The sequence below is a fragment of the Rattus norvegicus genome, chromosome 14 (genome assembly GCF_021556685.1).
Source record: "Rattus norvegicus strain SHRSP/BbbUtx chromosome 14, alternate assembly SHRSP_T2T, whole genome shotgun sequence".
In the NCBI taxonomy this organism is placed as follows: Eukaryota; Metazoa; Chordata; class Mammalia; order Rodentia; family Muridae; genus Rattus; species Rattus norvegicus.
The window spans coordinates 1,511,259-1,526,935 of record NC_141547.1 but is presented as its reverse complement, the minus strand read 5'-3'; the positions used below and the strand labels follow the sequence as shown (position 1 = coordinate 1,526,935).

The 15,677-nt window shown below is 39.3% G+C and overlaps 1 protein-coding gene across 9 annotated transcripts in view; it reads left to right on the top strand.

Moving 5' to 3' along the window:
• The window catches only part of Mtf2 (metal response element binding transcription factor 2), a 44,095-nt gene extending 30,138 nt beyond the window's left edge, over nt 1-13,957 (top strand). For 8 of the 9 annotated variants that reach the window (XR_015636692.1, XR_015636691.1, XM_087583733.1 and 5 more), the window contains 6 exons: nt 3,044-3,111; nt 5,203-5,373; nt 8,824-8,929; nt 9,070-9,122; nt 9,229-9,333; nt 11,574-13,957. Coding sequence is in view for 7 of the 9 variants with exons in the window: in XM_087583733.1 (XP_087439859.1) it covers nt 3,044-3,111; nt 5,203-5,373; nt 8,824-8,929; nt 9,070-9,122; nt 9,229-9,333; nt 11,574-11,931 (861 nt within the window). In the remaining 2 variants the exon portion in view is untranslated. 9 annotated transcript variants of the gene reach the window in all.
• Nucleotides 13,958-15,677: the final 1,720 nt, after the last annotated feature.

Sequence of the window (15,677 nt, the reverse complement as noted above, 5' to 3'; positions counted from 1 at the left end):
AATCACATGATGTGGCCTATTAGAAACCTGAGCCCAGTTTCAGACTTATAAAAGCTGTTTTCAGATATTTGCCTGGTTGTTTTGTAAAATGGAAGAGAAGGCTTTAAGAGAGCTTTTGCTTGGGGTTGGGGATTTAGCTCAGTGGTAGAGTACTTGCAAGCGCAAGGCCCTGGTTCGGTCCCCAGCTCCGAAAAAAAGGAAAGAAAAAAAAAAGAGAGAGAGAGAGAGAGAGCTTTTTGCTCAACTATAATGCTTATGAAGTGAGGTTCAGTAAGCGATTTAGTTTTTACCACTAGTAATATTAAGCTAAGAGTAGATAACTGGGTCTCATAAAAAGATGGTGGTCTTGATGAAAGGTTGAATTAGATCCAGGACTTGCCTTTTTTCTTCCAAACTTCAAAATCTGCTTATTCATTCTTCCTTAAATAGAAATTCTGTCTTTTTTTTTTTTTGAAAGATGTATTCATTTATTATATACAAGTACACTGTAGCTGTCTTCAGATACACCAGAAGAGGGCATCAGATCTCTTTACAGATGGTTGTGAGCCACCATGTGGTTGCTGGGAATTGAACTCAGGACCCCTGGAAGAGTAATCGGGTGCTCTTAACCGCTGAGCCATCTCTCCAGCCCAGAAATTCTGTGTCTTAAGATTGTACTTTAGAGGGTTGAGTATGTGCTGCTTTTTTGTTACTTATCTTAAACATTTATTTATTCAATGTATTGAGTACACTGTAGCTGTCTTCAGACACCAGAAGAGGGCCTTGGATCCCATTTCAGATGGTTGTGAGCCACCACGTGATTGTTGGGAATTGAACTCAGGCCCTCTGGAAGAGCAGTCAGTGCTTTTGACCGCTGAGCCATCTCTCCAGCCCCTTTGTTATTTTGAGACAAGTCTATCTATGTATCTCTGGCTGTCTTGGAAACTGACTGGCCTTGAACTCAAAGCCTCCCAAGTGCTAGAATTAAAGGCATGTGCCACCAAGCCCTGTGAGCATGAGCTTCTGATGTGTTCAATCCGTAAAGCTTCCTCCAGACTCTGTATCTCAGATTAGGAGGACAGCCTGGTGGTGACCTAGCATAACTGACCCAGTACAGCTAGCACCAGCACCAGAAGTGCTGAAAGAACAACCAGCAGAGCCTAGGTTACGGCGTTCTTTCTAACAGGAGGATTGGAGCAGTTCATCTTACCTTTGTGTGGCCTTCGGAGCTGTGAGGTGCTTGGACTTAGCATGTCCACACAAGATTTGTCTTTTGAGTAGACTTGGTTTATCCACCCAAACATTCCATATAATACCATGCTAATGTAAAAGTTAGATAGGCTTCTTACCAAGTAGCCAGCAGCCAGGCAGACAGACAGTGCTGTGGAGGCTTCCACTGGGTGGTCTTGTCCAGGGAAGAAGCTTTGCAGGCTTGAACCACGTCCACTGGAACATTTTTCATCTGTTGCACCTGGGAGAATGGCACTTGGACAGGTCCTTGAGAGCATTACCTAGCATCTTGCACTGAGAGATGGGCATTTATAAGCTCTGCAACAGTGCCAGAAGTCCAGTGGTCACTGAAGTTGGGCCTATACACAGGCCAGCCTTGAAGTCCTCTCGCTAAAGAATACCAAAGCCGAGCTCAGCTTGAGAAGCCACATCTCAGGAGCATTGTTGCGCAGTTCTAGGGGCTACTTTTAAAGTTCCAATTTTTTATTATTCTTTGGACTTTGGTTTTGTGTTTTCAGGGCTCATAGCTTGGGGCTGGCTCACTAACATCAGTGCCGCCTGTGGGTTAGCTTGTTAGCTATCAGGGCATGTCTTGGGCTTGACTTCCCTCTGGAGTTAGAGAATGACTTGTGAGCCTTTTCTAGCTCCAACATTGTTTTTGGCAGATTGAGGTCTCTTTCACTTAATAATGTCCTTGGGCATGGATACTTCAACTAGTGAACATTCTTTGTATCAGATTATATAGAACTCTGTCTCTTTCTGTCTTTATCTGTCTATATATCTGTCTTACCTATCTATATCAGTGGGGCTAAATTTTAAACTTTGGTTGGGTTAGTGTTTTTTTGAGACAGGGTTTCTCTGTGTAACCCCAGCATCTTGGAATGCTATAGACCAAGGTGGCCTTGAACTTACTTCTGCCTCTGCCTTCCAAGTACTGGAATCAAAGTTGTGTGCCACCACTGCCAAGTGAATGTATAGATTTTAAAAAGTGGGCTGGGCTGGGTGGTTCCCGCCTTGTATCCCAGCACTTGGCAGGTAGAGGGAGGTGGATCTCTAAGAGTTTGAGACGAGTCTGGTCTACAGAGTGAATTCCAGGGTAGCCAGGGCACACAGAGAGACTGTCTAGAAAAGAGAAAAGAGAAAAACAAACAAAAGACCCCCCCCCCAAAAAAAAAAACATAGTAGTTTGTGAAGTTGAAGAGGTGCTGAGCTATTTGGGACCAACTAAAATGTATAATTATGAAAAGAACCCTTCCTGTTTCACAGTTTTGTTGTTTTTATTGTTGTAGAGATTGTGTGTACTATAATACTAGAGGTATTATTTCCCTAAGTCATAGAGCTATAACAAATTGAATATGACTACTAATATGTCAGTTTTGTAGTGTTTATAGTATGTCGTTGTTCTACAAATACACTTATTTCATGTAATGAACTAATAACAAAATGGGTGTAAAATTTAAACTTCTTTTAAGAGATAGAAAGTCAGTTTTGAAAGGTTCAGTGGCACTGGGTAGGTCATGTAGTAACTCAGTGAGGACCCAGGATAGATGGATGCTAGGTCTTCTGAACACGCATCCTCTAGCTCTGTCTAGCACCTGTCTGTTATTAATGAATGAACTTATAGTTAGCACCTGTCTGTTATTAATGAATGAACTTATAGTTAGCACCTGTCTGTTATTAATGAATGAACTTATAGTTAGCACCTGTCTGTTATTAATGAATGAACGTATAGTTAGCACCTGTCTGTTATTAATGAATGAACGTATAGTTAGCACCTGTCTGTTATTAATGAATGAACTTACAGTGTATTAAATTGTTTTTCGATACTTCACAGCTGGCAGACACGCCCAAATCTGAAAGATATGAGCATGTTCTGGAGGCATTAAATGATTACAAGACCATGTAAGTGGATTTATTTTACATATCCTTAGAAGGGAGAGAGTAAGGAGAGACTGAGGGCATTAAGAATTGTGGGGTTGGTGTTAGGGAAGAAGTACATGCCGTTTTAAATGTTTTAATGTCCTGTTCTCTTCTGGTCAGAGTAAGGTAGGGATTCCAGAAGGCTGGAGAAGAATAATCTTCAGAGAATGGGTAGGCGGGAGGCATATCAGTATCCTGATGCGGATGGTAGATTTAGTCTACTCTCTTAAAGAAGCATATTTACTAGTAATGTATTTTGTATGCAAGATACTGAGGATAAAGTGAACTCATCCTGTTAGCAGGTGGGAGTATGCAAACAGATGGAGAGAGAGTCTCCTGTGGTTTAAGATTAGTTATTGCCGTGTGGAGGGGCAGGAAGTAAGTTACTGAGTCAGTAGTACTAAGTAGTATTGATCTGAGTGGCCTTAGATAATTCACTGAGAAAATCTGATATTCTTGTATAGACTACTCCTTTCTTCTTTAAATCTAGCATTTCTACATTTTTTGAAAATATTTTCAAAATGACAAGGAAATTCTTATGAGTATGTATACAGACTCATACAGTCTATTCTTGTACTATAAAATTTTTGGTGTTGAGAAGATTCTGTTTTGAACCTGACAGTATTTTCACTACTACTAGATAATATTTTAGTTACTTGTAACTAGATCTTTAAATTATTTTGAAAATGTATAAGGCAATTGAGTAATGGTACTAATAAAAGTATTGTTGGAGTAAATTCCTAATTCTGCCTTAAAATGTAAGAAATACATGTTACTGTTAATGGTAGAATGAGAGGTACCCACTCTTTATGTACATAAAAATGGAAGACAGTTTGAGCAACTGACTGACACAAGTTTCTGTGGCCTGGACTGTTCTAGTAGAGATACAAAGTCTATGGAGGTGTTGGGTTACAGAGATCCTAGTGTGTTTTCTAGACACACTATGCTGACCCTTTTTGGATCTAAATTGCTTTCAACCTCATGGCTGAATTACATACCGTTCATACTCATTTTATTTTCTGGATCTTTAGGATGGCCTTTTGATTGTCTCTGGTCAATTTTTTTGTATTATAAAGATACTCTGAAATAGAGTTTGTTGGGACTCAATACTTTTTGCTTCCTGAGATGATTTAATTATTAATTTAGAGACAGGGCATTACTGACAACTTTAGGCTGCTCCACAGTCCCAGGGTTCAGAGCCAGAAATAGTGGCTCATACTGTGATGTTAAGTACTTGGGAGGTTGAGGCAGGAGAATCATGAATTCAAGCCAATTCACCTTTATAATGAGACCTGTCTCATAACAGTAATAACCACAAAAACCTGAATTTAAATAATCCCCCCAACTTGGCTTCCCATGAATGGGAATCTGTTATTAGTTACCTATTATCAAACCTAATCTAGAAGCCATGTGGGAATGTGGGACTTTTTTCTATTCTTTTTTTTTTTTTTTTTTTTTGGTTCTTTTTTTCAGAGCTGGGGACCGAACCCAGGGCCTTGCGCTTCCTAGGCAAGCGTTCTGCCACTGAGCCAAATCCCCAACCCCCTTTTTTCTATTCTTGTCCTATCCTTTCCACTCATGAAAGCCTGTAGCCTTTAGGTAAGACTCTGTAGCCAGCTATGGGGTAGATAAGAATAAAGGAATCTCCAGGGACTAAGCCACCACCCAAAGACTATACGTGGACTGACCCTGGACTCTGACCTCATAGGTAGCAATGAATAGCCTAGTAAGAGCACCAGTGGAAGGGGAAGCCCTGGGTCCTGCCAAGACTGAACCTCCAGTGAACGTGATTGTTGGGGGGAGGGCAGTAATGGGGGGAGGATGGGGAGGGGAACACCCATGTAGAAGGGGAAGGGGAGGGGTTAGGGGGATGTTGGCCCGGAAACCGGGAAAGGGAATAACAATTGAAATGTAAATAAGAAATACTCAAGTTAATAAAGATGGAGAAAAAAAAAGAATAATGGAAATCAAGGGGAAAATGTGGTATCTGGTAGTTCTCCATGAAAGTATGGTAGGGCCTTCCATATGAATGTGCAGTTTTTAAAATTTTAGTCAATTTTTTTAAAAATTTAGGTTTATGTCTGGGAAAGAAATAAAGAAGAAGAAGCATTTGTTTGGGTTGCGAATTCGTGTTCCTCCTGTGCCACCAAATGTGGCTTTCAAAGCAGAGAAAGAACCTGAAGGAACATCCCATGAATTTAAAATTAAAGGCAGAAAGGCATCCAAACCTACATCTGACTCCAGGTAAAGTCTGTGGTGCAGCACTGAATGTGTGTGTTATGAGGTGGCATGTGACAGTGTGTGTGTGACAGTGTAAGTGGCACGGTGACCTGTGCTAGCCCCACCCACCTTTAGACAAGGTAAGGAAAGGGGGTGTTAGATGTTCACTCTCGTAGCCCTTGGCAAGGCCTTTGAGGAGAGGACTTACTGCTTAGGTTTCTTGTTGCTGACTCACTTCTCACACCTAGCACTTCAGTCACACGCCTTTACCTTCCAACTGCTGAGGGTTTAGACAAGAGAACAAGACAGTGTAGTGAGGAAAATGTGTAATAAATAACAAAGCAATTGATGAGTATCCTGATGTCATTTAGCATTGGTATACTGTTTCATACCTGTTGGGTTAGTAGAGGTGGGGACATTGTACTTCAACTCGAAGGCTTAAGGATGGAGGACTATGTAAAAGAATATTTGAGAATATTCTGTGTGTGAATAATAAAGGAGCAGAGTGCCCCAGGGTGCAGATGTGGAGGCCATGAAGCAGTCTCAGAATCCACAGAAGATTAGTTTGGTATAAATGGGGATTAGAGAGTAGGAATGAGATACTTGAAAGATTGGATGGCTCTTGATCACACAGCAACTGTAGATATGGATACCCTGCTGTCTCTATAAAAATGGTACCCATTTTAATTAAACAGTTGAATTGTCTTTAAAAATTGTTTGCATGGTAGTACAGAGGTAAGAAACGTAGGAAGAGGGTTGGGGATTTAGCTCAGTGGTAGAGCGTTTGCCTAGCAAGTGCAAGGCCCTGGATTCGGTCCCCAGCTCCAAAAAAAAGAAAAAGAAAAAAAAAAAAGAAAAGAAAAGTAGGAAGAGGTAAAGGCTTGGTTGTGTCTGGATGGTGCTTGTGTAGGAGTCAGGGAAACAAGTGCACTGAATAGGGTTGGCGTCTCTTAGGGCAGAATTGATCAGATTTGCTACTGAATTACATTTTTGAGGGAAAAAGAGGAATAAGTTAACAGAATTTCAAATTTCCTGATTGAGCAACTCACAGATGCTGGTTTCGTACTCAGATAGGGAAGAATGTGATAGTGAGGTGGGTGGGGGAACATTTCCTGTTCTGTTCCTAAGTTGAGATTCTTATGACACAAATGTAAATGGTCATGGACTTTGGTTTGTAGGTAAGGAGGGCACAGACAGGTCAGGACAGATGGTGAAAATCAGAAAGCAGATTTGTAGTCAGGAGAGTGAATAAAGTGATCTGGGACAAGCAGAGAAGAGAAGGGGATGTCAGTTGTTTGAATTTAGAAATTGGGAGGTTTATAAAATGTAAGGCATAAAGTGAAAGGAGAGTGAAACAGAATGACCATCCTGGGAGAGTGAAACCAGGAGTGTTGGTGTCATGTAAACCAAAAGAAGGGAATCATTTAAGAAAGATGGATAAACTAAATGATACTGGGCACTAGTAAAACATGCGAGGATACCGTAGCATTTTGTTATTAGTCACAGCAACAAACACAGTTTATTTAGAGTAAGCAGTGAAGATTGGAATGAGCGTTGAAGTATGACTGAATCCATGCCTCGTGATTTATGTATTAAGAACTATGCTTCTGCATGTCAGGGATACTAACATTCAGAGTAACGGTGATCATGAAGGGAAGGGGCATAAAAGGGTACAAAAGGAAACTGAGTTGGACAGAAGAGTGAAGAAGAAATGTTGTCAGGGCTGTGAGTGAAGTAAAGTGAACATGAAGCAGACCAATGGAATGGCAGCAGAAGGTGGGAATGAGAGTAGAATGTAACGGTATGTCAGTAGTTAGGAATGGCCAGGAAACAAAGATGAGTGTAAGTGAAACCTCATTTAGAAAGCAAAGGGAAGGTTCTGTGCCTCAGTCTGAGAATAACTTTTGGTAAAAGCAGAGGATATGCTTGTAGAAGATGGAGACCTAAGGTTATTGTGTGGTAGTCTATTTTCTCAAGGAAGTGTGAGGTGTAAGGCTGCTTGAAAGGGCTGTATGCAGTGATAGTCTAGCAAGAACAAGAAGAGTAGGGAAATGTGTTTACAAAACCTTGACAATACCACATAGCCATTTTTTTTTTCCTTTTCTTTTTTTTTCGGAGCTGGGGACCGAACCCAGGGCCTTGCGCTTGCTAGGCAAGCGCTCTACCACTGAGCTAAATCCCCAACCCCCCACATAGCCATTTTTAATAAGGGTATATTTAAGGTATTGTTGAGAGAGGAAAAACGCTTCTTCCTGCCATTTTTCGGTTTGATCTAATCCTTTACTCTCAGTTGCCGTTGTGAATTAAGAAGCGAGAATCCCACAGACATCACGTTGCTATGGTGTTAGGAGTGGCAGCAATCAGATTATCGAGTACCAAGAGGGGCTCATCTTTCTTCAGAGCATGCCTACCTTGTGGAGCGTGTGTACGCACAGTCCTTTGAAGGCTAAGTGTGCCATTACTTCTCTCGGTGGTCCTCTTTGCATGTTAGGTTATTTTGTAAAATGCATGTCCCATCCATCCTTGTCCTTAGAGTTTTGACCTCTAGGCCTTCGTCTTCCCATTCCTTCCTCTTTGTCCTCATACTTGGAGTTTTCCCTGGTTTATTTCCTTTCTAGTCTGCAGAGGTTGTGGTCCTTTTCTTTTTCTTTCATTGTGCTTTCCTTATAGATCCTCTGGCCTTCATTTGTTAGCTTGTGTTTATTTGTGAGCGAGTCCTTCTGCAGAGGAACCATCGTTGTGCCCCTTTTCTCCCTTTCTGTAGCAGCCGTTTTTCATGGAGAGACTGTGTTCTGCATGTTCCTGTCTGTTCCTTTTGTCGTTTTCTTTGTTAGCTATATCCTCATCTATACAACTTCTTACTACTTGGTACACATGTGCTTCATCACATATATCCTCATCACATATATCCTCATCACATATATCCTCATCTGTACAACTTCTTACTACTTGGTACACATGTGCTTCAAGAGTGATTCTCTAGTTTGTGGTTGGCCCTTTCAGAGGCTCTGTCTCAATGTGGAAGATTTCTTTATTGTTTCTCCTTCATGTTCTGCCACCTTTGGCTTGATTCTGCCTCTGATGGTATTACTCGTGTTCCTTTACATAGATGAATATGTGATGTTATTATGTCTGAGACTGTGTTTAAAGAGAAACTGTGAAAATTAGTGAAATTAGTGAAAATAGCAGGTATTTCACAAGGTTAGCTGATTTTGTAGTCATTTTCAGTAGTAAATTCTTGAAACCTTCCCCTCCCAAGTAGTAAGAAATAAAGTTTTAAAGTCTTTGGTAGTATGGCTTCTTGGTGATTTTTTATTTTTTTAAAGTCTTGAAGTGATAAGCATATATTAGATATATTAGTAAGGAGAGCACCCCTTTCCTTAAACTTTCAAATATGGAATTAGAATTATTTTTTAGCTATGTAAAATTGTCAGTTTTGCTTTATGCAAAGATTAAATACAGTCTTTGTTTCAGGGAAGTAAGCAATGGGATAGAAAAAAAAGGAAAGAAAAAATCTGTAGGTCGTCCTCCTGGCCCATATACAAGAAAAATGATTCAGAAAACTGCTGAGCCGCCTTTGGTAAGAGGATTTGTTTGCATGTTCTCAGTGAAGAGTTTCGTAATTACTGAGAAGTGAATGCTTTATTCCATTTACACTAGAATTGTCTTTTAAGTATAAATGTTTTTTTCTTTAAAATTTATTTTTTTCTAATTTTCCAGGGTAAGGAATCAGTTTCAGAGAATCCTGCGTTGGATTTACCTTGTTCTATAGGGTAAATAGTTATTTTTTTCTTTCCTAGGAGTTTTCTTTGTAAAGGAATTAGTATTTCTATTGTTATGTAATATAGTTGTTATACCATTCAAATTCTTTTGTCTCAGGAGAACTGAGGGAGTTGCACATTCATCCAATACCTCAGATGTGGACCTCACGGGTGCTTCCAGTGCAAAAGAAACTACCTCGTCTAGCATTCCCAGGCATTATGGGTAGGTATTCTATATTACTGAGGTTTCCCCCTGTAACTTCAGCAGTGTTGGACTAGGCTGGCCTCAAACTAAGAGATCCACTTGCCTTCCTTGAGTGCTGTGATTAAAGGCATGTGCCACCAGTGCCCAGCTTGATTGATTGATTGATTGATTTTTTTTCAATTTCATATTAATTTTTTTTTTAGCACTGAGTTTTGTAGGCGGGGCATATAGGAGTTTTTGTACGACTGGCCACAGATGACTTACACACAGCTGTGTCACTATGAAACATAGTTGACAGCTCATAAAAGCTGCGTCCCTAGAAGTCTCTGCATAGCTTGCAGACAGCTCCAAAAACAGCTTCCCAGTGTTTTTTTTCTCTGTACTTATAACAGTAGGGAGGAGGCTTTAAAAGTAAAATAGATAGATAGATAGATAGATAGATAGATAGATAGATAGATAGATAGTCTTGTAGCTTTTTATGTCGTCTGAGTCTTTTTTTTCCTTTCTTAGCTTACTAACTTTTTAAACGCTTACTTACTCTTTCACAGTAAAAATAACTCACTCACACTTCTTGTATTTATTTTTCTCCTGTTCCCTTCCTCCTTCCTTTTATCCCCACTTTTCTTTTTTCTTTTTTCTTTTTTTTTTCTTTTTTCCTTTTTTTCAGAGCTGGGGACCGAACCCAGGGCCTTGCGCTTGCTAGGCAAGCGCTCTACCACTGAGCTAAATCTCCAACCCCATATCCCCACTTTTCAACAAGTTCTTGTACCTTTAACTTACTTAATTAGGTCCACTGTACTCAATTGGGATTGCCTTCATGAGTGTGGCATTCTGTTCTTACTCTTTACTAAATTCCTTTCAGATTGTTTGTTTGTGTGGTTTTGATTGAATAACTTCACGATTGATAGTAATGTATGTGAGCCTTGAGGTTTTTGAGAAGCAAACCATATATATTGATTGTCTGTGTTGTTAAACATCTGAATGCTTTTAGAACACAAACATAACAATACAGATACCATTGGATCTGTGGTTAAAAGAGCTTACTATCTTTCTTTAAACAGAGAATCCCAGTCTGGTTCCACATCAGTCAGCTTACAACCTTCTACAATTATAATTTCAGAATATTTGGTGTCCTTTTCTGGCTTTCTTGGGTATCGGCACACATGTAGCATACTTACACACACATACAACACACACACGTAGAAATAAGTCTTAAAATATTTTTTCCCTTGAATGAGGTCTTAGTAATTGACACCCCCCCCCCAAAAAAAAAAAAAAAGAAGAAAAAAAAAAGAAGCCATGCTGTCCTTTCATCCTTTGGCTCTGGGAACTGAGGCATGTGTTACTACTATGTTTTGGCTTCTTAAGTTCATATACAACTGTACCTTGCTTTTAGGACATTTTATATTTTAAATGTCTGACTCAAACGCCAAGCCTTTGACAATGCAATGATTATAGTTTCAGGCTTAGAAAAATTAATTAGTAGCAAGCCCTTCCTCCTTCGCTTTTCTGATTCACTTCCTCAGAAGGAAATTTTCTTAGACCACATCATGTCAGGCATAGAAAATGTATGGCTTATTTGGGATCTTCTCCACTAGCTTTAACCTTTTTCTCATCTTTTTGTTTTAATTGTTTTAGAGTTTAGAAACTGCTGTTCTAACTTGTTTCTAATGTGTAAACTCATTTCCTATGGATCTTTTTTTGTCTTCTTGGTTTTCAAGACAGGGTTTCTCTGTGTATCCCCAGCTCTCCTGGAGTTCCCTCTGCAAACCAGGGTGACCTCAAACTCAGAGATCTTCCTGCCTCTGGAAAGTTTTGGGATTAAAGTCATAAGACCCTCACCTGACTGGATTTGTCTTTTCTTTCTTAGTGGTGCTGGTTACTGTACCAAGGGCCTGTGTGTGCCAGGCAAGCTCTTCGTTATCCAGCCACATTTCCAGCTTTGCTCTGATTCTTATAACTTGATAGCACCTAGTTAAAGGAAGAAAAACTGTACAAAAATCAACCCCCAGGAAGTGATGATGTCTGTATGAAGGAAGGTAGCAACATGGAGCTAATGACTTTGATTGTTTTAATTGGACTGAATGCTATCTCAGCAAACACAATGCCAGGTGGTGGTAGTCAGTGATCCTGGCATTAGGGAAGCTTTGGCAGGGAGAGTATGAGACTCTGTTAGCCTAGTCTATAAGGTGAGAACCTGTGTGGGAAAAAATGCCCAAGTGAAGATCTGAGGAGATGTGTTCTTTTCCCTACCCTAGGTTATCTGACTCTAGAAAAAGAACTCGCACGGGAAGATCGTGGCCTGCTTCAATACCACATTTGCGGAGAAGAAGAGGTCGCCTTCCACGAAGAGCACTCCATACTCAGAACTCAGAAGTTGTAAAAGATGATGAAGGCAAAGAAGATTACCAGTTTGAAGAACTTAACACAGAAATCCTGAATAACTTAGCAGATCAGGAGTTACAGCTCAATCACCTGAAAAACTCCATCACTAGTTATTTTGGTGCCGCAGGTAGAATAGCATGTGGAGAGAAATACCGGGTTCTGGCTCGCCGCGTGACGCTGGATGGAAAGGTGCAGTATCTCGTGGAGTGGGAAGGAGCGACTGCATCCTGACTGTAGGACTAAGCCTTGTGTTCACTGCCTCGTGCTCTGTTGGTACAGTTCAAAAAAGGTGTGGGCTTCATTATCTTTCTTAGAAAAACAAACAGAAAACACAAAAATACTCACAAGAGGAGAGGATACTGGCCTTAACATGTACTTGTCAATGTTACGGATATTGTCATAAAAAGATATCTTTTAAAAATCAGAGGAGAGACTTAATTTTTTTAAATCTTAAGATTTGTAGACTGTTTCTAGGATAGGATATTAAACATGATTCAAACCCATGCATGGTGTTAGATACTTTTTATAATTATTCCATTGAGTCAATTTTTGTGATTAGTGGTTATCAGAGCAAACAGATCATGTAGATAGCACAAGTATTTGGAGAAACATTGTGTGTTTTGTTACCAAAATGTTGGAAAGATTTATTTCAATACCCTTTTAGATTTCATAAAGTACAGTGTATATAATGTCTACTGAAAGACTGTAAAATATTGAAATTTCTTTCAAGCAAAATGTAAAAAATATATTGAGCCTGTAAATTGCTCTGTGACTAGACTTCATTGTCGTCTTAATATATTCTTTGCATGTACATGTATATACACGTATGTGTATATATATGTGTGTGATTATGTGACCTATGCAATACAAATTATGGGAATGGGCAGCTTTGGAGTATATATCCCATAATTCTTATTTCAGGAATAGTTGCAGTATTTACACAGCAGCCTTCTTCTCAGGCGTTTCTTGGGTGCTGTTGCTTGCTATGTATGAAGAGAAATGTGTCAGACAAGTTTAGTGTGTACTCAAGAGGGTGTGGACAGCAGTGTCCATGGGCTTTAGAGCGCTTTTCAGTCCTTGTAACTGAGCTGTTGAATCCCTAAAACAAATCGAAGTGAAACCTACATGATCTCCTATTAGAAGTGACGTTTTCGAGTTACTGTGGCACATTATGATTGTAAACGTCTCAGTTTTAACAGTAAGTCTGTGGGAGCCCGGGAGACTCCTGAAATGTCTGTAGTGATTGTTAGTCATGTTTGAGTAAGCGTAGTATGAACAAAGTGTTTTATTGCACAGGGTTAACAAACAGTATGTTGCTAGCTGAGGCTAACTGCTGTTTTATTACAACATTACCTCTTGTTTTTATAAAATGTACCAAGATTTTAAATCGATATCTTTATTTTACATGTTAAAAAAAGTTTCTTTTATCACCAGTGTTAGAGTTGTCTTCTGTTTTTTTTTATTTTTGTTTTGTTTTTTTTTTCTTGTTTTCTTTCTTAGCCAAAGAGTAAACAGAAGAATATTATTTTGGTAGCTCTTCATTTTACTTTTATAATGATTGGTGGATTTTAGACTAAAAATTGGGGAAGTTTCTGCCAAAATGAAAAAAATTTGTGAAGTGTATTGATGACAGAATGCTAAAACTGTGGTTAGTGATTATTTATTCCATTAATTAATTATTTGACTGTTTTTAAAGAAACATGCTTTATTTCTTCAAGCATCTTCAAAAGATGGCTTTTCTTGTCACATTGTCGCCAAAAGAAGCAGAGAACTTCCTGTCCTGCTTTTGGTTCCTGGTTGACCAGGTATAATGAGCTTTACAAAGTGCAAATTACAAACTCACTTCTGTTCACCTCCACCAAAACTTGATTTCCCCTAGCTATTAATTTAAAGTTGCCTTTCCTGCAGCTGCAATATTTTGAATAACACAGAGATTGTGTTAAGTTTTGAATGTTTGTTTATATCTAGGGGTAATGGAAAATGTAATTCCCGTGTAACCTTATTCACTCCAGCTGTACCATATCATCTTTCCCAAAGCCCTTTAATTTTAACTGAACACCAGCAGTATTTTTAGTAATTCTCTAAGATACTTGGAAGACAATTTATCAAGCTGAACTGTCTCTAGACGTAATCATTGTGAATGTCTGTTTTCTTTATCATGCTGGTTCACATGGCTCTGATGTTCAGGTTGTATTTTTGAAATTGCTTTACTTAGAATTAAAACAGACCAACATTAAATGTGTGTATTTTTAAAAGAGCTAATGAGTTTTTCTTCTGTACCTGCTTGAAAATACACACGGGTGCAGTAGTAAACTGCTTTCTTTTATTTAGCTAGGGAGGGACAAGGTTTCCAGTTCTCCTTTTATCTCCCTGAGTCAGTCTGTGAAGAATGTTGCTCCTGTTTCCTCTTGTCATAATGATAATGTTGTAGTTCACCATGAGTGACCTTTAAAAATGGATGTGTAGCCAGCTTGCTCACATGCTTGTGTTTGAAAGACAGGTTTCTGTTCTTCCCCCTTCCCAATTCGGGAGAAAGTCAGGCTTCACAATGGTCTCCTTCATAGCTGCTGGGTACATGAAAAGATTTCCCAGTTTTACTAAAAACTGGTCTCTAATCTACAGAATGAAAAGTTGTAAGTAATATACCGTCCTTTCTTTTTTGTTTTAAGCATTTAAGAGAAAAAGAAAAGAGCACAGAAGTTGTGAATCCTGGCAGCTGCTGGAATAGGCAGACACAGAAGAAGAGGACAAAGCCATGCTGTTGCCTTAGGTCCTGGCACGGGCAGCCCCGGGGCAGCCCCAGGGCAGACACAGAAGGTTTTAGAAAAGTAACATGGTAGTATGCCCAGGTTTTGGAGAAAGGTAGAAGGAAAGGAAAAGGCTCGGAGAGACTTGACAACAGTTCCAAAGAGACTCTAGTAGCCCTTATTTAATCTCCCTCATTTGTGATTTAAAACATTTGTAACGACCCTGGTACTGTATGATAAAGCAGTTCTTACGGGACTGAGAGTGTTTGACAGCGCCAGTCTTCCTGTTCTGTGAGTGCTGAGGTTACACCACCCACCCTGTAAGTTCTTATGTCAATGCGTTGGAAGTCAGGTCTTTCCAGGAAGATGGTTAATCGAAGTCAGGCTTGTGTGAGAGTTGAGGCGGTCCCATCTTTGTTTTTTGTTGACAGTTTAATGTCTGAGTATTTGGTATAGTTAGATTTCTGTTTATCATTGTTGGGATAAAATTGTGGTTTTGACTGCTTTGTGCTCCTGTTAGGTACTATTAAGTTTCAGTTAGAATATGTTTTGGCTTTAAACAGTAGAGTTTGAAAGAGGGTGTTTTTAATGCTAACAGATACCCATGTAATAGTTGCAGATGCCCCACCCAAAGACTTTTTTTTTTTTTTTTTGGTTCTTTTTTTTCGGAGCTGGGGACCGAACCCAGGGCCTTGTGCTTCCTAGGCAAGCGCTCTACCACTGAGCTAAATCCCCAACCCCCCAAAGACTTTTTGTATGGAGGAATTTTCTCAATCATATTTGAGCACAAAACTCTAGAAGTCCCATTCAGTTTCTCTTAATGCATCAGGGAAATGAAAACTTGACAGTTAAATGTAAAGTAAAGGCTTTATCCAATCATGGGTATTTTTCTAATTGGTGTTAGTTAGGAAGCCTAGATATCTCTGATACATTTTGACATGGGAGAAATGTGTAGAATCTCTGGAAAGCAAATTGATGGAGTATATACAAATGTTCATAAGTTTTAATGCCAGAATAATAGCTTCATGGAATAATTTTTACTTTATTTTTAAAAATTAGAATAAGGTCATAGTGTGGGTATGTGCCAGTATCTCTTACCATTTGAGAGGCTGAGATAGGAAGATCAAGAGTTGGAGGCTAGCCTGGGCTACATAGTGTGACCTTGTCAAAATTAACTAAAAATTAAAAATGACAAGAATAAGATTACAAATGGACAGGATGACTGCCCAT